This window comes from Hermetia illucens, chromosome 4 (genome assembly GCF_905115235.1).
Source record: "Hermetia illucens chromosome 4, iHerIll2.2.curated.20191125, whole genome shotgun sequence".
NCBI lineage: Eukaryota > Metazoa > Arthropoda > Insecta > Diptera > Stratiomyidae > Hermetia > Hermetia illucens.
Window position 1 is genome coordinate 126,255,332 of NC_051852.1, and position 24,277 is coordinate 126,279,608.

At 43.6% G+C, this 24,277-nt stretch overlaps 2 protein-coding genes across 5 annotated transcripts in view; one reads left to right on the plus strand and one right to left on the minus strand.

Moving 5' to 3' along the window:
• Window positions 1-24,277, minus strand: part of LOC119655925 (synaptic vesicular amine transporter) — a 104,401-nt gene that overhangs the window by 23,970 nt on the left and 56,154 nt on the right. The gene's annotated exons all lie outside the window — the stretch shown is intronic.
• Window positions 974-5,395, plus strand: LOC119655927. Of its 2 annotated transcripts, none has more exons than XM_038062098.1 (4): window positions 974-1,062; window positions 4,319-4,482; window positions 4,541-4,688; window positions 4,787-5,395. In XM_038062098.1, the coding sequence occupies exons 3-4, from the start codon at window positions 4,605-4,607 to the stop codon at window positions 5,099-5,101; spliced, it is 399 nt and encodes a 132-aa protein (XP_037918026.1). In that variant the 5' UTR covers window positions 974-1,062; window positions 4,319-4,482; window positions 4,541-4,604; the 3' UTR covers window positions 5,102-5,395. The 2 variants fall into 2 exon arrangements, with proteins under 2 accessions (XP_037918026.1, XP_037918027.1); XM_038062099.1 differs by having other exon boundaries at window positions 4,567-4,688.

The window sequence follows — 24,277 nt, forward strand, 5'->3', positions numbered from 1 at the left end:
TAAGTAGAGATTGCAGAGGATTGTTGAGGATTTTCAATGTTTTCCTCGTAGGCACTACGTCCATAGAATGTTCTGCTTCTATTATACTAACTCATGTCTAAATGAAGTTCTTCTACATGCCTTGGTGTAAAGTTCTACAAAAGATACGTAATAGTGGCATCCGTCGATATGTCACCAGTAAGCGGTAATGGGCAACGTTATTGCAATTACGTTTTCAATATGCAGGAATATTTTTAATTTTTAGACTTCTTTGAGTTTTATAGTTTACCAGTTGACCAGAGCGGAGGCGGCGGAACAAACCATCACCTTTAAAATGTCATGTCAGAAACTGAAGCTACTCGTACTACTCGTAAATAATTTCGATAAGCTAAACAGAAAACAACTGAATTGTTTGCAGATAGAATTATTAAGCCATTTCTAAGTCCCAAAATGTATGGATATTGAGGAAATTCTTAAAAATCTAAGTATCAGGCTTTATCTGAAGTCTTCATTCAAAAGTAGCGTACCGAACTTTCAAGGTTTGATTAGACCTATCATAAAGTAGACTGCGTTGCGTCTGTAGAGTTACCAAGGCACCATCCTCTTCAAGTCCACCCTACTACTGGTTTACGTTGAAGATATTGACATTATGGGGAGAATAACCCCAGATGTACAGTCTACCTTCATCCAGATCGAGCAGGCGGCGCAAGATTTTGGGCTGCATATTAATGAAGGCAAGACGAAGTACATGGTGGCAACATCAGCGCCAAAGCCAAAGAACGAAGAACATCGAATCGCACCACCTGTGTATAACTTTGCTTCCGCTGTTTTTCGATAGATAGCGCTAGAGATGCGTGGTGTATAGAACTGTCGGGTCTAAAGTGTCATTTGGCAACTTTATATATCTGTCGAAAGCACCACTTCCAAACTTAAGTGACTTTGTACTGGCTTCATACATTTTTAATCGTTTTAAAATATTAGCTTAGGAGCCAAATTCTCGTCATTTGCGGGAAGTTTTACTTTACGTGTTCAATTCAAAGAAGTCTGAAGCTGAGGCTCAGCGAAAGGTTTCGGATACGTATGGTGAGGCAGGAATAAATAAAAAAACGTGTCATGAATGGTTTGAACGCTTCAAGAACGGTGATTTCAACGTCGAAGACCCGCATGGCGGTGGAAGGGAAAATGTGTTTTAAGACGAGTTGACAACTTTACTTGATGAAGATTCGTGCCAAACCCAAAAAGAGTTGACGGAATCATTGCATGTGATTCCGCCAGCCATTTCCAAGCGCCTCATAGCCCTGGGAATGGTTCAGAGGCCAGGAAGTTGGGTGCCGCACGTTGTTTGCTTGTGGACAACTGCTTCAAAGGCAACGACGAAAGGGATTTCTGTACAGTATCGTGACTAGGGATGAAAAATTAATTCACTGCGATAATCACAAATGCAGAAAATCATGGGGTTTTCTCTGCAATGCTTTCACATCGATAGCCAGACTCAATATTTACGGCTCCAAGGTTATACTTTGTATTTGATGGGACCAGCTGGGTGTAGTTTTCTACAAGCTGCTAAAACCGAGTGAAACGATTATAGGTGAACGATATCGAACTCAACTGATGCGTTTGAGACGGACACTGAAGAATAAACGGCCTTAGTTCGAGGGAAGGCACGACAAAGTGAATTTGCTGCATGGTAATTCTCGCCCCATGTGGCGCGACTGGTGAAAACGTACTTGAAGATGCTGAAATGGGAAGTTCAACCCTAGCCGCCGTGCTCTCCTGACATTGCTCCATATGATTACCACATTTTCCGATCAATGGCGCCCAGTCAGCATTTCGGTTCTTACAATGAAGTGAAAAATTGGATTGATTCGAGGATCGCCTCAAATGATGGCGAGTCCTTTCGTCGCGCGATTCGTTTGCTGTCGGATAGATGGGAAAAAGTAATGGCCAGCAATGGACAATATTTTCAATCATAAATATACTAACAATTTTTGAAAATAAAGCCTTAAATTTTGTAAAAAGAAAATGGTAGAAACGAAGTTATACACCTAATACAACCGATAACAGCTATGACGATGAAACCCGTGCACCGTTGTTGGCTGCCAACAGAGTCTATTTCAGCTTATAAAAACTGTTCCGCTTGAAACGTCCCACTAAATGGTCCAAAGCCTCACTGTAAGAAACAATGATCTGGGCGGTCCTTATGTATTCTTCGAAGACTTGGGCTCTTAGCAAGAAGAAATGCAAACTCTTGGCTGCCGAGGGTCGAGAGGAGAATCCTCCGAAGAATTGTTGGCCTCTTATATGTGGATGAACGATTCTGTAGCCTAGATAACGACAAAATCTATAAGCGATACCACGACCATCCGGTTGTGGATAAAATCCTGCTCAATAGGTTACGGTGGGTGGGTCACCTAATCTGTATGGATGAGGATGATCCAGGCCGGAAAGTGTATGAGGCAATATCTATGGTAGAAAAAGAGGACGAGGTAGACCCTGCCTGAGATGGAGCGATGGCGTAGGCCAGGACGTCAGGCAGCTTTTAGGGATACTGAATTGGTGGACCTCGGCACAAAACCGGGATGTCTGGAGTTCATTACTAATGCAGGCCTAGACAAGATATGTCATTACTCTCATTCACATACATTCTTGGGAGTGATGATAAATGCAAATATTCGGCAATAAGCAATTTGGAGAATAGCAATTCATATCATATTTAACGCGTATTAACTAAGGGCGGTCTACAGAGCAATGCGCCACCGATGTCAAGACAATGAAGAGTTGTAAAAATGTATAAGCGTTCCACCGTTTTTGTAGACCTCACTAAGTCTATGCTTTCTCTTTACGTCCCAAGCAAAGTATTGCTCGAGTCAATCTTAGAAACTTCTTCCAAACGGGTTATTCTTGCTCGTAGAAATTACCCTTCTCCAATATAGCGAAAATCTCTGCGGATGAGTAGCAACGCAAAGTTGCCATTCCTTTAACTTGGACCTTGGGACTACTATCTAAATCCTGTCAAGAATCGGTATGCAAGTGCTTTGCGTAGCCGTGACCAACAGTCCGATATCGGATCTGCGTCTATTACTGCTGAGCTTGCTACTAGAGGCAGAGAAGTTCTCTTCAGAGTCCCAGTATTTCATTTTGCTTAGGTTCGGAGTGTTCAGCTTATATCGCTGGCATTCTCATTCAAGTTGGAGGACATTGCAGGGACCTTTGATACCGTTTTCGAGTAGGTTTTGGCGGTCAGATCAATCTCTATACGGGGCGTCGAGATTTGAAAATCACTGGCTCCCAAATGTCTATCCGTTTTAGTCGCCTTTTACTACAATAAGGGAATCCCTTGAGTGTATTTCAAAACTCCAGTTCGACCAGTCCGGTCGTTTTGAAATACTCCTTGCTTTCAAGTATTATTTGAACGAAAATTTTTACGGCACCACATCTACCATCTAACTCCCCTGCAATCGTTATTTTGAAAAGAAATACTACTTTTGGAACGTTGTTCATAATCTATTTGTTGGGAGGGAAAAAAGGATCTTAATCCAGATACCGCATTGTTAAACGTCAATCTTACTGTGACTTTAGGAAACCACGGGTATGGAGACGGACGAAATACAATTATTTTGTGTTCTGTGTTAGAATGGTCAACTACTCATAATGACCATGCCCTCTTGGAGTCAGGACCCATTTCGACTTCCGTAGAAAAATATGCTACAATGCCCCTGAAGAAAAACTATTCTTCAGTGAAAAGTACAACCATACCGCTCCTCTTAGACTGAGAATCTCTAGTTATTGCCGGTGGAATATTCGATCGAGATAAAGAGACTGAGCATTCTGGGAACCCCTTTTGTCCTCACGTTTTTCTTCCTGAGAGTTGTGTTTTACGAGAAGCTAACAGTACTAGCACTATAACGAGGAAGTGGGGGGTTGGTGCTTTCAAGCTATTATAATAGTGTCCTGTGTCAACTGCACTTAGGGTTTTTTTTCTTGCTTCTAAGTTTCTAGCCCTGGATTAACGAAATCACACAACTAAACTGAACTGAGCTGGTGATTGAGTAAATATTATAATTAAATGAGTGAGGAAGGATAATATGTAGCTAACAAGAGTACCGGAGGGCGGTGAAACCTCCTGAATGACAGAATTCAATTCATTACACATATTAGATCACTTTTATCAATTGGAGTTTTCCCGAATCACCTTCCAACATGCAGGACGACATAAATACTATAAATACAATCCTACGTTTATAAATAGTCCACCCTGTACTCCAATCGATAGATAGTTTTGAGAAAACAATTTGGCTGACAGTGAAAATTATTTAATAGAATATTAAACTTTTAATAGAGGAACTTTAGCATGGGTAGCCAACTTAGTGCACAGACAACATGACGACGGATGAAAAATAATTGAGACAGAAAGCCAAAACCCCAAACTAACCGCAAAAGGGGAGAGTTCACCTGGAGTAGTTTATGACTCCAATAGCCATTAACATGCCAAGTATAGAACAAGTAAGCAAACTAATGATCATAATTCCTACATTTGAATTTCACTTGAATATTTATGCAGTACTTTATGGTATCGCTTCCTACCAGGTACTTGACGAAGGAACTTTCGAAGTTGTTCTTGGAAAATGAGTGGCATTTCCACTCAGACCAAGTCTGGAGCACATATGGAAAGGTATAAAGCACGCATTTCCAAGCAAAGGGTGCGCCTGGTAAGGAGGACTCCGCGGTGAAGCCTTCAAGAGGGTAACTATTCACTTCTCTTCACTTATCCTTGCTATCATATTTAGTTTGTTTCTATTTCTTGCAGAATATAAACATGGCGAGCTCCGATAAAAAATCTGAAACAAATATTAAATCTCTGCAGGATAACGGGAAGAGTGAAGTTCCCAAGCAGCAGAAACAGCCGCAGCGGAAGCCCAGCTTTGAGCGTCGCTATCAAGGGACAATAAATAAGCAAATCTTGGAAGGTTCCTGCAATGCCGAGGAAGTGAAGAAGCAAATACACATATTCATGCCGGCTTCTGCGAAAAGCATTTTTGGATATAGTGATAAGAAAGGAGAGGTGTCTTCCGATCTATCTAGTACTGAAGAAAGTTCTGGAGAAGGTAATGAGACTAATTAAAATAAACAAACCGAGTATCTGTGATTGCTTTGAGAGGGAAAAGAGAGTTTAGTAAGACATTCCAGCTTCCACTTATCGATATTTGTTTACATTTGTAATCATTTAATGAGCATGAACAATTCGATTGTGTGAGGTGCCTGATTAATGGAAGTTCTAACGAGTGAATAAAATGTGATCTTCTGATTTTTAGTGAGGTCATGATAAACAGATTAATGCGGATTTTGCTGCTTTCAGAAATTTTCAATGTCTTTATTGTACTATGAATTTAGCCACTTTTTTGAAATCTTATTATAATTCCTGCAAATTTAAAGATACTGATCATCTTATCATTAAAGTTTTGTAATAAGTAGAATCATGTCGTTGTTGTTATTTTTTTAAAAACTAAGTCTGTGCACTTAAAAAGTTGTAAGTTATGTTGAGGCGGCCAAAGGGCTACTGGAACAGAAGACTTCAGTTTCTACCCTATGTGCTCTTTGGAAATCAGAGGTTTAGACTGTCTTACAAAAAGGACCGAAATGATAGAAATTAGGAAGCGTGGATGCCTACAGGAAGCCAATGGCCGAGTAGTCTTCACGTCTGCAAATTCCCAAGGCCAAAAACTTGCTATGATAGAAGTAGCCAATCAATTCGCCCCCAACAAGTGTCACAGACTATGGGCATACGTCAACAACCTGAAGGATATTTTACGGAAGATAACATTCCATAGAGTCGGGTAGAGAGATCACAAAGGGAACACTTGATACCAAAGGATTGGTGGGTTCTCAATAGGGACTGTAGTGCGTCTATGGAGAGCGTTGTACATACCGGGGGTTCGGGATGGTGTCCGGCTTTCAGGGAGCGAGTGAAAAGGGTTAGGACCCGACTAGTATAATCCGCATTCAAAAAATAATGTGCACCGAAGTGTATCCTTTTATGAGCTGCTGGCACAGTTCGCTACGTAGGCAAAATGAGACGACTCGGATTTTAGAAGCAGGTTTGATGCTCTGGAGCATGCTGATTTGGGTATGGAGGTACGGATAAATGGAGTATGCTTCATCCACACTCCTGAAGAAAAGGATCCTCGAAATGGCGGTAGAAATGGAGTTCGTACCTATAAAACCGCGATCTACTATGACGTTCCGTCAGCCAGGCTGCGAAGAAAGCATTTCCGACGTTACCTCCGTGTCCGAGTCTATGATGCCGTCGTTAATCGATGGCGAGTTATGAAAGAATTTTCCACAAGCGGCACAAATATATCGCGTTTGAAGTGATTGAAGTTATCTCCTAGATTACATCAGGAGTAGTATATCGAAAATCGAGAGATTCGTCTAAGTTGTTGCAAGAGGCAGAGCCTTACACATCCCGTGCGGGTTGATGTTAATAACGTCTAAACTGCCGAGGATTGTCCTTGAAAGAGATGAATCAGGTGGTCCTCTCCGTGAAGAATAAGAAGGCAGCGGGTTCCGAAGATATACCCGCAGAAGTATATAAACTGGTGTTTCACGATCTGCCGCTGGTCAGAAGGGGACATTTTTCCCTGCCGCTGGATCGCACTGATCAGCGAAGCCAAAAGGGACCCAGAGCTGCCGCTTGCATACCGACCACTCTGTATGTTTGATGTTTAACACAGTCGGGAAAGTGCTTTAAAAGCTCGTCAGAAGAAGATTCTGACTTACCTAAGCGATACGTGTTTTAGAGCAGGAAGTTCTACGGTAGTTGCTGTTATGAAGGTTAGCAAATTGAGTTGAGGCTGTCTATCTCGATGAATAGTGCTCTTCGTAACGCTTCATTCCCCAGAAGTGCCTTCAATTCCGTAAGATGGGTAGATATGCTAGGCACCTTAGAAAATTTATCCTGCCTGCCGGGTTACTTCTCGCTGTTATTGAGGGATTATCCGGAAGGCCGTTTTCTACTTACTAAACCTGAAGGACCAGAGGGAGGATGAGAATCATATCAGGGGTAGCATAGGAAGCCATTCTAGACTGGATCTCTGGAATTTTTTCAATGATAGTCTGCTAAGATTGACATGTCGAACCTGTATCCCGTTTCTATTGGTGAGATGGTTATATGAGTTCAAAGTAGCCGTTCAGTATTTGGAGTTACGCTCGACTCAAAGACCAGTTTTTCCAGTAAGCCGCAGCGTACAATGCTACAATAGCCGTTTTGGCTTTAAGTTGGCTAATGGCAAATGCTGAGGATCCTAGCCCTAGCAGGGGAAAACTGGCGCCTTCCAACCGTATTGTCTCAGAATCGGGGGTGGCGGTGATGACGGGAGTGATACCTGTTCCATCTTTTGCCGTGAAACGCAAATCAATCCACAAACGCAATGCAGGGGCCTCAAAGGAGGCGGCTGCTTGTGAAGAACGGCAACATCCATCCACTGAATGCCTGGCAACTCTCTGGTTAAATCGAGTCCAGAAGCAAATGGACTATGCGGCTTTTCGGTCACTTAGGCCAATGGTTGAGCCGAAAATATGGTAAGATTGATTATTTACTTAGCGAGTTTCTAAGCGGGCCTGAGTGTTTACAGTCTTACTAGTATAAGATTGGGAAGGCACGATTCTCTGACTATTTATTTTGAAATTTAGGTGGAATGGGTTCCGTCAGCAACTTAATGCAGACATAAGGGAGTACTGGCTGACAGATGGAGTCATATGTTCGGGTTTCTTTTCCAGCGAGGAAGATTGAGCTCAACAGGTGGAGAGAACGGATGGTGTGGGTTCTTTCAATCACCAAATTCCTTCTTCTTCTACCCTTCCGTTGGTAAAAATAATTCTCTGACTCCCTAAGGCGGGAAAGTCATGATCAGTTGCACTATTTTATTTTATTTCATCAAAGGCCTAATCTGGATGTAGTCGTGGGGCCTTCAAATCACCATCAAACGTATCAAGCCACCGCTGTTTTGGCAGCCTTTTGGTCGCTTCCCGAAGTAATGTGTCAAAAGTTTCCAGGCTAGTTTTTGATGACGTAGATGTGGTTAGTTAGTAGTCTGACGGATTATTATTGCGGGATGTAAACCCATTCACTCATTCTACCCAGAAAAAAAAAATTAACCGAACTGAGCCGCACACAGACAGCTGAAAATCGAAGTACTGGAACCAGGAAATATCTTCTGATTATTTTGGAACAATTTCGGGAAGGCTTCCGATGAACAGGGAGTACATTGAGAATGGTTTATGTAAAAGTATTTCGGAGTAATTAATAACTATTTCCAGAACGTCATATAGTATGATGATACAGGAGTCAGGTACTTGGGGTGAAATTTCAGAGGAATTTAAGGTTCAAAGGTGATTTTGAAAAGATTACATTCTGCCACCAATACTATTCTTCCTTATTATCGGTGCAGTTACCTTTTCCTTAGGACGTGGGGGACTTGAATGTAGATGTTTTCTGTGCGCTGTTATATCTGAGCAAAAAATAACCACCACTATTATTCAAATGCTCCCTGGAATGTCCTCCCTGCCTGGAGAAGGCGCTAATAAGACCTAGAGCCCAGGTGAAACGGCATATGCCGAGGGTTTTTAATGGGGGGCTTGGTCTTTAGTATGCGAAATCTGAATACCTTGGGCACCTTCTGATTCAGATAACTCCCTTACTCTGGTGGCCGTCCTAGCCAGGGTGGAGATTCTTCGCGGACTACTTGACAGAAAAACAAACGATAGAAGAAAATATAGTGATGCCAGATGCATCATCGGGGGACGAGCTGCTGGCATCCAGCCAGGAGACAGTAAAGTCAGTACCAGGCATAGCACCGACGGGCCACGAACTGCGGAACCCTTCACCGATGTTGTCACTTACATGTGACGCCAACGGACGACAATTTCGCAAAGTAGTGCCAGAGGTATGTACCCGTGTTGACGCCAGACTGTCGGCCATGGTCATGAACGATAAAGGCGAACACTCGGAATTCATCCCCTACTTCGATTCTTCTCAGGCGGTCCATGGGTTCTACGTTATCGCATGCGATGATCAATTCTCCAATGATTTTCTCGGTTCATGCGTCGCTAAGATCAACAACGCCTGACATTGCGTGAAGCTCAATGTCATCTCTTACGACGAGATCCCTAAGAGACCGGTCGCTCGCATCTGGTTGTCGAAGATCCGCATGGATAAGGGCAAGCTCGTCCAATCCATGCGTCTTCAAAACCCTAAGATTCTCACGCACGACTAGGTAGTTATCAAGGAAGAGGCGAACAGCTAACCTTTTCTACTCCATATAAACGGCACTGCAAAGCTGAAATTGTTCCGCTCCACAAAACTGGACAACGATCTGGATTCAGTTGATGCCACCAAGTAGCTGTTAGAGGAAAGTAAGGTCGACAGTTCGACGGTGACTGACGGACTCTCTACGCAAGCAGATCATATTGAGGATAGTGCAGATAAATTTGCAGCACTCAAAGTGCGCCTCCATCTTATTTGCTGGCTTTTTTCCTATAGGAAGATATCGACATACAGAAGTCCTGGATCGGAGGCGACCGAACCATCCAAGGGCTCAAGGGCAAATATTATAATTTACTTCACAGCACAAGAAATGATGATCAGGACAGACAGGACAGCAGGTATCTTCGCGAGGAAGAGCCTGCACGCTTCTCCATATCCGGTCCTGAGTTCCAGCGACCTAGTCGAGATCAAACCGGACCAGGTAGGGGCGGAGAGCGTGTATATTTCAGCAGCTTACATGGCTCATGACTGATCAGCTCCGCCTAAAGAATTGGAACATTTCACGTCCAACATGCAAGGCATACGCTTCGGGACGAAACAGGTAAGACATTTCTTGATTTTATTATTAACACAAAGCTATCCATGTATAATAGGGGCAGTACACCATTTTCCCAGTTCGAAGGACTGTGACGGTGTGAAGAGGTCCTCGATATCACTCTAGGGTGGAGAACTGGAGAATGTTTAACCAGAGATTCTTCTCAGATCACAGTTGGATACTTTTCAGTCCACATCTCGCCGTAGAGGTCTCCAAAACTTCCAGAGACCCTAGGAGGATCGACTGGAGGAAGATTGGTCAAGTTATCAAGAACAAACTCTCTGGTGCGTAAAAGTGGGGGCTCTGGGAGATGCATTCGAAACCGCCTTTAAGGTCTTGCGCTCTACAAAATATAGCAAAAAGACATTGCCACCGTGGTGGAATGAAGATCTGTCTAGCCACGGGGAACCTGTTAGAGAGATCTTGATCATCTGCTACAGGCACAAAAATTGGTGGTCATACAAGGACTGCCTGAAGAAGTACAAGTCGGCTATTGCCGCAACATTGAAAGCGCCACCAAATCTGCGAAACTCAGTAAAATTCTCTTCAAGGAACATAGGAGCCTATTCTTTCTTAAAAAGAAGGAAGGCTTCTGGATAGAATCTTCTGGTAAAAACCTTGATCTGCTGGTTCATACGCAAATCCCCGCCAGTGAGGAGGGTTGTGAGCTAGAGCCTTAGTTGGAGGATATTCAGTTCCAATTGTGCGAGATTATCAAAAAGGTAATTACTGAAGATAAAATAGGCTGGGCTACAAATAGCTTCTCCGTAAATAAATCTTCGAACACAGATGGAAGGTTGTGACGTGGCTTGTAGGAGCTGCATCTCTTTGGAATACGTGTTGGATATGCCCGCGCGTTTCACTTCTTTCGTGATGAAGACCCTAAAGCGGGTCCTGGACATCCTTAAGGTCTTAAGGGCGATTATGGCGAGAACACTTCTCTCTAAGTCATAGCACGGCTACTTCCAAGGTAAATCCACAGAAATCGCTCTCGACGTGGCAATTGGCACGGTTGAACGGTCATTGCAGAGCAAGCAGTATACTCTTGCTACCTTCCTGAATACAGAGGAAACTTTTAACAAAATTAGTACGCGATCAAAGAAGCCTGGACCAGTATTGGTTTGGTGGGGATAATCCAGTCGGATTCAGAAGCTCGCCGCGTGACCAAAGCGGTAAGCAGAGGTATGCCCTAGGGTGACGCCATCTCTCCGGTGCTCTGGATGATAGGTAATGGACGAAATTTTACGGATATTTGACATGGGCGGAGTGAAGGTGCCGACGATTTGGTTATATTGGTGTATGAGAGATTGAACATTGAACTGCGAGTTAGGAAGGCTTATATAGCCTTCTATGCTTGCAAAAAATAGAGTCTCGGGTTGAGGTTGGTTTTCTGGATCTCTGTGGTACGTTTTATCCTAACGTATGGTTCTGTTGTATGGTACCAGTCACTGAATAAAAAGTATAATAAAACGAAGCTTAATACGATCCAAAGAAACGCGTGTGCAAATGCTACCAGGGCCGGACAGATGGTCTCAATGTACTCCTACACCATTGGAAGCCTATCTATGGCTGGGGCATGATCCGAGCCCCATCTGTAACATAGCCATTCTGACCGACAGCCAAGTGGCCATTTAGACTTTTTCTTAGCGGCGACAGGCTGATGAGGCAGTGCAGGAATGCACTGAACAGTCTAGGTGATACACTCAAAGTCATCCTTCTCTGGGTTTTCGGTCATAGGAATACAAAGGGGAATAAGCAGGCTGACACATTGACTAGGCGCGGCTCTGTTATTGGCAGTCCTTTGTCGGGTGCAGTCTGTGTACCACTGTCAATGTATTTGCAATGCTTAGTGGCCGCGGACCTTCGATGGCGAAGAATCACCACCTGTGGCAAGTCATGGAGGATCTGAACCGCCTATAACAAAACCCGATTGTTTAAACTCTTGCGTCAGACACTTGCAAATGCATACAAGATTACGGTGGTCTGCACGGGGCACTGACATATAGGCGCATTGCTGAAGCTGCGGATAAGGGGGAGAAATCCTAAGGCATATCCTTTGTGATTGGCCAGTTTTAGCTAGAGCCAGGCTATGGACGCTAGGAAAGCCATTTTTTTAGGTTCTCAGAGAAATCTCTAGCTGCGGGGTGGGAAAGCTACTTTCTTTCGTGAATTCTACCGACTGGTTTTGAAGATCTGAGTTGGCTGGGCTCAACTTCCTTGCTTTTATCACAGCACTCATGGTCTTAGGAGTTTGTGGCAACAAAACGGCGTACCACAGTTTTGATTGAGCTCCTCAGAGCGGCCAATGTTACCTTAATATCTAGTCTAGTTCTAGAAAATTTCGAATGAAGATCTTAGTTGGCGTACAAGCCAGGTACCGGTAGATGTGTTGATGAGAAGGCCGCCATTTTAGTGGATGGATTACACTTTAAGAAAATGCGACAGCTCCATTGGTAGTTATACCATGCAATGGAATTTACAATCCTGAAGTGACCAACGAGTAGGTCGCCCAAGGTCACTTGGCACATCTGGACGAAGTTGAAAGGCATTTCCTCAAACCGACCTCATTATACTTTATAGAAAAACTATTTTTACTTTTTCAAAGAGTTTGACGACCTAAAACGTCCCTGTTTACAATGAATACAGTGGAAAATCTTTATTTGCTCTATAGTTGGGGTCCAATATCAAATGAGTGAGACATTAGAAATAATGAGTTTTCTATTTCAAGTATACTCTTTTCCAGAATATTATCTACTACTTAAAGAAGGGGAAGGGGATCAAGATGCCTTCAGCAGTTCAACGGTTAGGTTTTCCTTATTATAATTATCCACAAAGAACCTATATGGAAGTTTTGCGTGAATCCAGAATGGCAATTCAATCTTATATATTTTCACCTTCCTCGTTATCCTCTTGCCACGCAATGTATGTCTATGTGTGTATGTAGATACTGATAAATTAATCTTAATATCATCCAATTAGCACTGAATCCTCTAACATTAACACGTGATGAGAAAAAACTGAGTGATTACCGCTCCGTCGTATAAAACAATCAGTATCCAGCGGGAAGTCAGTCATATGGTCCCCCAGATTTTCCCGGAAAAGCATAACACACTATTCCTTCCCACCGTTGAGCACAATATCAAAATGTGTCACTACAAAGGGCAATGTTTTACCAAGCCGCTTACGCTGAACCCCAAACAAGGACGAGCGAAAATAAATTTGCCCCAGTAAAACATAAAATCCTTGCCGCAAAAGGAATCCAAAACACTGAAATGAGGGACGTGAACACGAATAAGACTTGCAAATTAGAGACAATAAAAAACCTGGCAAGGAAGAAATGAAAAACCGGGAATTCCGTCGAAAAAAACTGAAACAAGGAAAGTTGCTTCGCGATCTTCAAAGCGTTCGAAAGTTAATATGAAAAGACGAAAATTCTATCGACTAAACAGGAAAAAAACTCAAGGAGGCCACCGACATGACATTGTATATACTCCTGGCGTGTCGTCGGCTAGAATCCTGCAGGCATTGTATTTAAGGGTGTCCTGGGGATGTTGAAAATCAACTGTATTGTTTCAAGGAGTTTATTTCCAGAGTATGTCCTTTTTGCTATAAAATTGTTGTTTTGACTGCATTGGAAATTTATTTTCCAAATTAGAAGGAATTTATTTCCAAAAGTCTGATTTTCCGAGAAGTTTCGCGGGAAAACCCGTCCAACGACCTTCTAATTATGATAAACATTCTTTCGCTCCTTTTATCTTTAATTAAGTAAATTCTGTTGAATGCAGCAAATATGTGAAGGCAGGACTTATTTATTTAAGCGCGTATAAGGTTGGGGTGAACATATTCAAACGAGAATAAATTACCCTTTATCCAGCTTTTCAGTGTCTGATACCCTTAAGCGTCTTACGAGTATCTTCCTTTTGTATTTATGGATACTGTATCCGCTTACTTGACTCGACGTTTTGTTTCATTTTATCAAGCTATGTATGTGCATTTTCATGGACTTGTCTCCAGATTGATTGCCAGCGTTTTCCGGTGAAATAAAAATGGAGCGAAATTATATTTGTCCTAGCAAGTTGAACGGAAGAGAACCTCTAGTAATATTACAAGCCCTTTTGATGTCGGCGACGTATATTAGGATGCGAACTTTGTCTCTAAATGCAAAAGTTCATTTCCTCGTCGCTCTGGGTAAGACCTTTGTCCAGTAATGGTCTCCTTCACATTCTTTTGTAAAGAGGAATCTACTGGGTGGTTTCTCTTAAAATCCCTCTGTAAAGGAGTTGATCATAAAGAGGTAACGTTTGGCTTTTTACTTCCAAGAAAATTTGATTTTCCCATTTACTTGGCTTCACTATGCAATCTTCCGAGCCAACATACATCTACTATCTCTATCAGGGCTTTTGGAATACCCTTTTGTGTTGCACTCTTTGCTAACACTGTGGGAAACCTTCTAAAAATTAATGGAGAGCAAGTATAATACTAACCTAAATTCGATATATTGTCCCATTCCAATGTGCAGGACATTAATTTGTGGGTATAAAAGTATATGAAACGGAATTCAGCCTGCTTTTGGATGCTTGTTTATGTGGCCTTCTAATAACAGCTACAAATACCCCAAGATCTCCCAAGGTATGCAGGATTTATGACAGTCTTTTGGATATTATACCCCGATATGCTCCGTATGGGCTTTTTTATCACCGTTTTGCATGCAGGAACGATGACAGATAATTTTATGAAACCTTCTTAATAAATTTTAGGCCCGAGGCAGGGATTTTTTTGGGAGCTTTACCTTTAAAACTTCCGGAGACCAGAACCAGAATCCGAGAAGGTTGCCAGGTATAACAGCGGGCATTAGGAAGCTCCTTGCGAGTGAGGACGTGGACTTTGTAACAACACCAGGTTTCGGAACATCCAAAGGATCCGGACGCAAAGACGCGGAACTCTTATCCAATACCCTCAGAGAGACTGGCAGTGTATGCAGCAGACCCTTCGGTTAGCAGCCGTTTGTCACCACATATAAGGCTACACTTATGTCTTCAAACATAGCGATTAGTCAAATTAACTTGCAGAATGCCAAAACCTCTTCCATCATACTGGCAACAAGGCTACCAAAGTTGAAGGACTTATGTAGTCCTGGTACAAGAGCAACGGAGTCGGTTTAATAAAATCTATGGTTTTAGATCAGTAAAGGGACTAGGATTTCCCATTGTAAAAGATCCTCGAGACCGAGAGCCTGCGTCGTGATATCAAACTAGTTAGAAGGGACCATGCTGAGATAATTGTCTGGTCCGGAACCTAGCTGCGGCCCTCTTAAAGTATCAGGTTCATAGGCCATTCTTACCCCTGTGCATGCACCCTATGATTTTCTGTGCCCTTCACGGATGCAAGAACTATGGAATCTGGTAACATATAAGGATGCAAGTGGTCTTGACTTCTAAGTAGGTTGTAATGGGACGTTCATATTTGTGATGGATTTGGCAAATGCAATTCTAAATGGAACCCTAGAGGTGAGCAGCTATTTGACTTCATTGTTTCAACTGGTCTCAGGACTCTGAAGGTGCGGTGTTCCTTACTGTTCGCCTCTGCCTGATGTGCTGGCCAAAATACAAAAGTGCATTGTGAATTGAACAAACAACAGTAGCCAAAGGCAGGGTAATATGCTTTATCTGTCTCAAGAAGGAAAATGGGACATTTACCGACAGTGAGCAGGACAGCGTACATCTACTTCTCAAAATTCATTTCCTCGAGTCCCATCCCACGGCGGTAGACAACACCACACTACTTGACACTCCAAGCAGTGTGCTGGCAGGAAGAAGGAAAATTGGAAATTAGCAAAGGATGTATTGTTGCAAATTTCCACAAATAGAGAGGAGACTTCAAAAAGCTTCTCGAAACAACGCCGATCAAATTAATAGTAAAAAACAACCGGCAAAGAAAACTTTAAGAGTACACTCAATGTCTTTCCTGCTTGGCGTGAGGGCGGACTAAAAAGAATAGAAATTTCTGGGTTAGCAATCTGCAAATTTTGAAACTTTAATCCCACCGAAACGTCAACAACACCTCGAATAGGGATTGACCTTACTCCGGAATGAGCGAACGCTTCTCAATAACGGTAATAAGGGTTCTCAAAATGCTCGCTTTTCCCAAATTGAGTGGGAATTACAATGATATGAACTGGAAATTCTGGGCCTAAGCGAAGTAAGATGGTGGAACTCTGGAGAGTACTCCTCTCCCTCTTGTGGCAATTTGTTTTTGTACTCTGGAAAGCCAAGTGGTAGCAGACGCGAATGCGGTGTAGGGTTGCTTTTGACGGCAAGCGTAACGGTCGCTTTCTTGACCTGGGAGCCGGTTTTTGACAGACTTTTGACTGCAAGATTCCGGTCCAGCTTAAGGAGCATCATAATTGTACAAAGCTACACACTCCCGGAGACTTCCGATATAGTGGGGAAGGATGCTTTATACAAGTAGTTAAACGCAGTTCTAGGGAGGCTTCCTAAAGGTGACATTGTGATCATGATGAGCGATTTGACGACACCTTGCTCGGATATGTGATGGGGAAACATGTTCTTGACAAACGCATCGATAATGGTGGGAGGTTCTGTAGCTTGCGCCGCCTCGTCATTGGTGGCACATTGTTCAGGTACAGAGCTTGCAATAAGATCAGTTGGGTTTCAACTGATCGATGCCGTACAAGCAATCAGATCGACCACTCCCTGTTAACAGTCGATTCAGGAGTCGTCTCGTGAATGTGCGTCACAAAAGAGGCACTAACGTCCGTCTCGGAAGAGATCACTATCTGATAGTCGTTTACGTTCGAATGCATGTTGTGTCCGCCACTTCTCGCAATGTTGGCAGCTGCGACCCTCCAAGTTCAATATCTACCGCTTGCATGACGTAGCTATCGCTCGACATTGGGAGAGCCACCTTGCTGATCGGATGGCAGATATACTGAGTCACCCGCCTGAAAATATCGATGAGTGTCATCAAAAATGCACTTTACTCGGCTGCTACACAGGTCGGCGGTCAAGTCTCGAAGGGGGATCATAAGATCTTGCTGATTACGGAGTCTTGGAAGCGGATCTATGAACGAAAGGGGTTGAAAGCTCTACTGACCGCTGCGAGCGATGGCGCGTGTGACCCGCTGGAACTCCGATACCGAGCGAAATTCCGAGAATTTCAGCGTAGTGTATGCCGCAACGAATTTGCTACTGAGCTAGTCAGGGAAGCAGAAGATGCTGCAGATCCCCGCAGATCGCAACAATTTCAGAACTGTATATCGCATCACGAAAGAGCTCACGTGTGGTCGCAAATCTTTCGATGGTCCTGTGGAGGACGTCAACGGTCTACTTCTCACCCACGACGATGAACAACTGAAGAAGTGGAAAAAACACTTCACCACGGTTCTTAACTGTATCACATCCGGTGAAGTTCCTCTTATGGATGAAATAACTAGTTACCGTAACATACCGGCTATTCCTGCGAGTACAAGAGAAATCATTTCGATTATCAATGCACTCAAAGGGAGTAAAGACGCTGGGCTTGACGGTCTCCCCGCAGAGTTATTTGTAGCTGGATCTGCAGTTACAGCAAATGGGAATCCGAGATTTTTCCCAGAGAGTGGAAGAAGGGGGTGCTAGTTAAGATTCCAAAGAAGGGAATCCGCTTTGAGGGTGACAATTAGTGGCGTATCTGCGTGCTCCGTACCGTCGCAAAAATAATAGCTAAAATAATCCTGGAATGCATCAAAGAACATCTCGAAAGCTTGATCGACCAGGCAGACGCTCGAAATCTGCCTGCATTGACCACAAAAAAAACCCTGCAGATCAGTTTTTGACAGTGCGTAGAATTTAGATCTTCGCTGCATTTGCTCTTCATCGATTTCGAGAAAGCGTTCGATTGTATGAACAGGGAGAATATCTGGAGTCCTCTACATAGGAGAAACTAATAGCTATTATCAGAGCGACATATGATGACGCAAAATGTCACGTGCTGCACCGAGGTAAAATATCCGAGCAGTTTGAGGTCCCAAGCGGAATCCTCCGGTTCTTAGTCTGACGGGTCATCCTCCTCCTGCATCAAAGGTCAGAGCACCGCAGGCTTCGGTCCATTTGTATATATGTATAGGAAGCGTGGTTTCTGCCAACGGTGGAACCGAACTAGATGTTACCCGACACATTAGTAGTGCTAGATCTGCGTTCGCTGCCCTGTCTAAAATCTGGAAATGCAGTTATCTCAACACCAAGATCAAGCTGAGATTGTTCTGTGCTAGTGTTCTTTATGTGTGTAATTGAGTAGCTCATGGAAAGTGAACTCCATGGTCACTCAAAAGATCTAAGCTTTCTGAAGAGCATATCAGGTAATGGTCAGCAATGACGCGTTGGTGTGGTTAACCCGCTATACCCCAGCAAGTTTTGGATTGCCTCATAATGATTGAGATTAGTTTATGATTGGGGTAAAGCGTATCAATCTCATTATTGCATCCAAAGCTCTTTTATATACCGGGGCTACTGCTGCTTGTGACACGTCAGCAGTGGAAGCCTTTTTGCCCTTGCAAAGCATACATTCAACGTCAGCTTTGCGCTCTTTGAATATATGGCCTTCTCCTCACAATTTTCTACGCCTTCTTACCCATTACAGTCACTGGTACATATCGGCGCTATGTAATTAAGTTAAAGATCGACAGTTAATTGATGGCAATTTTGTGATCCTATTGATAAGGAGGAAATATGTTTGTACTGTATTCTTGTAAATATATGCGATTAACTATAGATACAGTTCGTGTCACTCACCGAGTGTCTTGCATTTAATTGCACTTCTAATCAAGTTTATTTTCAATTACCCATGAACCAAGAAACTCCAGTAAAATGTACCACTTTGCTCTCACAAAATTCGCCCCGAACATCCTGTTGAGTCCAATAACCACTTCAATCAACGCTCCTTGTTTGTTCAATTGAAGGTAGCCTGCAAGTACGGGTACTGCGAGCAGTTCATCAACAAAACAGCCACTTCGAAAACTTAAATAGCATTTTTCCTCTAAACACATTTAACGGCTAACCGAAAGTTTGCACGTTGGTCATACCAAAGTTCCTGCACAGATAATCGAAACGATGTAACTCGTCTCGTCGCTGCACACCAATTACACCAGAAAAAGTGAGAATGTCCTTCAACGGTGGCAGCCTGAGGAACTTCGCCGTCAAAAGGGTTGAGAGTGGAACTCCTCCGCGATGCTTCCTAATGCAAGCTTATTCGGAACATAAATGGAGTTCAAATTGAATTTAATGCCAGCAAATTAATTGTAGATGCTGTACAAGCAAAATGGCACATTTAAACGACAACAAGATGAGATAAGATTGTGACGAGAAAGTTTCGCAGCCATGGAGTGCCGTTTAGGACCTTGTTTGCAGCATTCATAAGTTATAAGGATTTAGGGATGAAATATTTAAGCCGGATCGCTAGTTTTTAAAGGGGCAGCGATGGGAAGCGCTTTAATTGTTGCATTGCAGGAGATGACAATAGACTGAGGACATTTGTAACTGCTGGGAATTTTGTTGATAAATTGGGACCCACATTTATTCATTGTGGACAGAATATTGGGGAAACTATCAATTCAACCGTTTTTAATATTTTAAATAGATTAGAAACAGGAACTGTGTTCAAAAGATTACATACTCGCTTACTACTTCTTTTTCTCCCCCCTCTCGCTTGGGATTTACTGGCTATAATGCATAAGTGGAAATGCCGTTAACTATCCTGAAGGCAGCTGACACTTCTTAGTGGCTGAGTGGGTAGTGTCGTTGGCTGTCCAGGGACCGCAGGCCGTGATAATCGCGCAAGGGTGAGGCACCATAGTTCCAGCAGTAATGAGTCTAAAGCTTTCACAATCATAATCATGGAAACACTTCTTCGAAGACTCTGGAAACAACCTCAAGGATGAAGCGGATCCTTGTCAAAGAACGTAGTCAGCAGCTACTTTTAGAGACTGGGAGGTACACGGCTAACCATCTGTTTAAAGTGCCCTTTCCAGGTGGCATCCAAAGTTTCAGCTTGGGACCGGCATTGAGATACAGCTCCCAACTGGGAGACTGGTGGCCAAAGGGTAGTATAGGTTTCAGGGCGAGACGTGGATTGGTACCCACGACGGAGCATAAAACCTGGGAAATGCCTGTTGAACCAACACCAACAGATCTACTACCAAACCCTATCTCCACCTCCACGTGGTGATCGGTGTTAGCTCTTTCTTAGCTTAAGCTGTAGACGGGGAAGTATGAAGGCGAGTCTCCCGCGCCCAAAAACGGGACAAATTGTACCAACTGGTCCTCCAGGTTGGGAGTTGGGTAGGGCTGACAACCCTACACGGAAAACAACTTATTACGAAGCCACCACAGGAGCCTCGGACTGGACGGATAACACAACCACGAACCTGACAATGACAACAGAATAACGATTTGTGCATTTTCTCATGGAACGTGCGCTCCCTGTACAGAGATGAAGCTACTGAGCAGCTAGGCGATACCCTGTCCCAATATAGGACTGATGTAACAGCGTTACAGGAGATGTCTCAGTTTCCAGGAGAAGAGCCGCTACACCATATATTATAGTGGCCATCCAGTAAACCATGCTCTCGGAGTAGGTTTCTTAGTTAGCCAAAAACTGAAACCTGCTGTTATCGGCTTTGAAAACATAAGCGAAAGACTATGCACTCTGCGCTTGCGAGGCAAATTTTCAAATATAAGCCTCATTAACGTCCACGGCCCTACCCAGGAGACTGCAGAGTCGGAGAAACATACCTTCTTCGAGGCAGTAGAACGAACCCTCGATGCCTGTCCCAGATATGATATCAAAATCATTCTTGAGGATTTTAACAGCCAAGTAGGGGCGGAGCCCGTATTCAGGCGATATGATGGCACCCATAGCTCACATGAAAATACAAATGATAACGGACTGCGGATTATTCAATTAGCAGTGTCACAAGAAATGGTTTTTGGAAGTACCTGGTTTCCACGAAAAGTGGTCCACAAACATACGTGGGCCCCTCCAGACGGGATCACTTCCAACCAAATTGACCACGTGTTGATCGAACGCCGCCACCTCTCAGCCTTGATGAATGTCAGAACATATGGGGGGGCCAATATAGACTCGGATCACCATCTCGTTGGCATGGTGCTTCGAGCTCGAATAACAACACTACCTAGAATCCTCTCTGACAATCAGGTAAAAGTTAACACTGAAGCCATCCACAACACAACCCTCCGCGACACCTATAAGAGGGAAATGGATGCCGCAATAACCGCAATCAACAGAGGACCTAGAGATAAAGCACCAACAAATGATCTTCACAACCACCTGAAGAACATTATCATTGATACGGCCACAAACATACTAGGCCCCAGCTGCAAAAAAAAAGTTGGAACGACTGGTTTGACGATGAATGTAAGCTAGCAACGGAACGGAAGAATGCCGCATACCGAGTAATGTTGTATTGTCAGAGAACGCGGGCACGCGCAGAGACTTATCACGAACTCCGTCGAGCGGAGAAACGACTTCACAAACGGAAAAAGGAAGCCTGGGAGAACCAACAAGTCTGTGAATTAGAAAAGTACAGGGAGCAACCGCAACAGGCTCGGAAGTTTTACCAACAAGTCAGCAGGATGAAGCCTTATACACTTCGATGCTCATCCTGCCGCGAGGGAAATCTAATTTTCGACAGAATGGGCATATTAGAGCCATGGGTTGAGTACTTTGATGAGCTACTGAACAACAGAACATCGGCGAATTGGAGGTCCCGCCAACTGAAGACGACGGACAAATACTGCCATCACCAAGTATAGGAGAAACAGTCCGTGCAATTCATCGGCTAAAAAATCATAAGTCGCCAGGAGCCGATGGAATTACAGCCGAATTGGTTAAATATGGAGGCGATCAGTTACACCAAGTGGTTCATCAACTTGTGCTCAAGGTATGGGATAGAGAATCAATGCCTAACCATTAGCAATGAGGCATTATCTGTCTCATACATAAAAAGGAAGATATCACACAGTGCAGCAATTATAGAGGTATCACGTTGTTGAGTACTATCTATAAGATATTCTCCGCTATCTTGCTAGGTCGGATAGCCCCATACGCCCAGAACATCATTGGTCCATACCAAAGAGGCTTCACTCCAGGCAAATCAGCAATAGATCAGATTTTCTGTCTGCGGCAAGCGATGGAAAAACTGTTACTTCCCTGTTGTCAAACACGAAGAAGAATAAGGATAGGAGAATACAACTTTGAGACCGTTGATAGTTTCTCCTATCTAGCGTCGAAAATCACAACCGATAAGAGCTATGGCGATGATATCCGCGCACGGTTGTTGGTTACCAACAGAGCCTATTTCAGCTTACAAAGACTGTTCCGCTCGAAACGTCTCACCATAGGGTCAAAGCTCTTACTGCCAGTCCTCATGTATTCCTCGGAGACTTGGGTTATTAGCAAGAAAAATTGCGAACTCTTGGCCGCGTTCGAGAGAAGAATCCTCCGAAGAATTTTTGGCCCCCTACATGAGGATGGACGATTCCGTAGCCTACACAATGACGAAATTTATGAGCGATACCATGACCGTCCGGTTGTGGATAAAATCCGGCTCAATAGGTTACGGTGGGCGGGTCACTTAATCCGTATGGATGAGGATGATCCCACCCGGAAAGTCTATAAGGGCAATATCTATGGTAGAAAAAGAAGACGAGGCAGACCCTGCCTAAGATGGAGCGATGGCGTAGGTCAGGACGCCAGACAGCTTTTAAAGATATCGAATTGGTGGACCTCGGCGCAAAACCGGGATGTCTGGAGTTCCTTATTAAGGCAGGCCTAGACCGGATACCGGTTGTTGCGCCGTTGATGATGATGATGATGAAGGTTCCTTTAATTTGTTAATCAGTTGGATTTATCGCATGCTGGAGTGGAAAAGTATCCACATATTGGCCGGATGTCTACTAAGGGAGGATGCCTCAGGGATTGCTTACAGGGAGGGGTTATTTATGCTCGGTTGTGGCTTCTAGTGATGGATACTTTACTGTGAACTCTGGAGAACAACGCAACTATTTGCAGAAGATCTAATCATCATAACTATCGGCAAGTTTACATTCGTGACCATTTGAATGCATTATCAGAAATTCTGCAGATTGCTCTGGTGCTGTAGAATTGCGAAAGGCAAAATTTGGCGGTTTTTACCACAACGGATTTACTGAATTTAAACATCCATAATAAAGTCCATTTTAAATCATCTGAATTTGAGAAAACTGCTGGCGCAGATACAAAGGCTTGCTACCTAATTATTACTGGAGCAATGGTCAATGACTACAACACTCCAAGTTATCCCAAGTCTACCCCCACACCTTTGGAATTGAGAGTTCCAACCGGCAGGTATCATTAAAACCGTGTGAAGCCGGTTGGTGTCGAGTTACCAATAGTTGGCGCTGAAACTTGGTCGACCAAACATCTATGATGTGAGTGCCAGGGTACTTCAACGTCGCTGGGAATGAGGAGGCTGGCAAAGGGTCGGGCTTTACAATGGTGGGACTTGAGCTTGTATTTGACATCAAGCGATCTACTGTCAAGCGTGTTCTGAGAGGTGAAGTTAGCGTTTCCTGTGCAGCGTGACACCCTTGACAACCGCAGCGAAATTAAAAGGCTAACGCTCTACACCTCAATGCAATTTAAACAGCTGAACGGAGAATATCGAATTTCTGTTGGCAGGTGATAATCTTTGTAAAACAACCGGGGGCCTCTAGAGGGGCGTTTGTATTGTCCACTAACATATTGCCTCCGAACACCGTATAAGCTACGGAGCTGAAAGTCTCTTCTCAAACACTAGTGCCGCATTCCTACGCGTTTCATATGCGGCTGTCCAGTCTTCTCTCGCAACAGACGAAGATACTTTCGTAAGCTTTTCTTTAACGAAGTATCTGCACACTCTCTGCCTCTAGAAGATGTTCTCAAGCGAATTTAGGGAATAGTAAAATAAGTCTAACAAAAGGCCTGGGAGCTAGGAGCTGCGACTCCTCCCACCAAACTAAACCATACTAAACATTTGCGTTATATGCTGGAGTGTTTTTAGTTGGAAAAGTCTATTATTCGTTTTGGTATGTTCCAGGTCTTGCAGAAAGGGGACAATTACGTCCTAGCTTATAACTTGAGAGCAGGAGTCTGGTGATAGCTTAGAGCTAATAATACCTCGTAGAATGGAGTAGTGGGCAAAGCGCCGATGGCGTTCAGACTGAAAACTTTGGTTTTGTTGCGGTTATCTTTAGTCTGACTTTGGTTATCCCCTTCTCTAAATCCAGTGCTCTTTGGTCAAGTTCCAAGCTCCATGGTACCTGGAAGTGGTGGTTAATGCTAAACTGCTGAGTTTGAAGTTGCACTTGGATTATTATTGGCCGGGTTTATGTTTAATATCGAAGGAG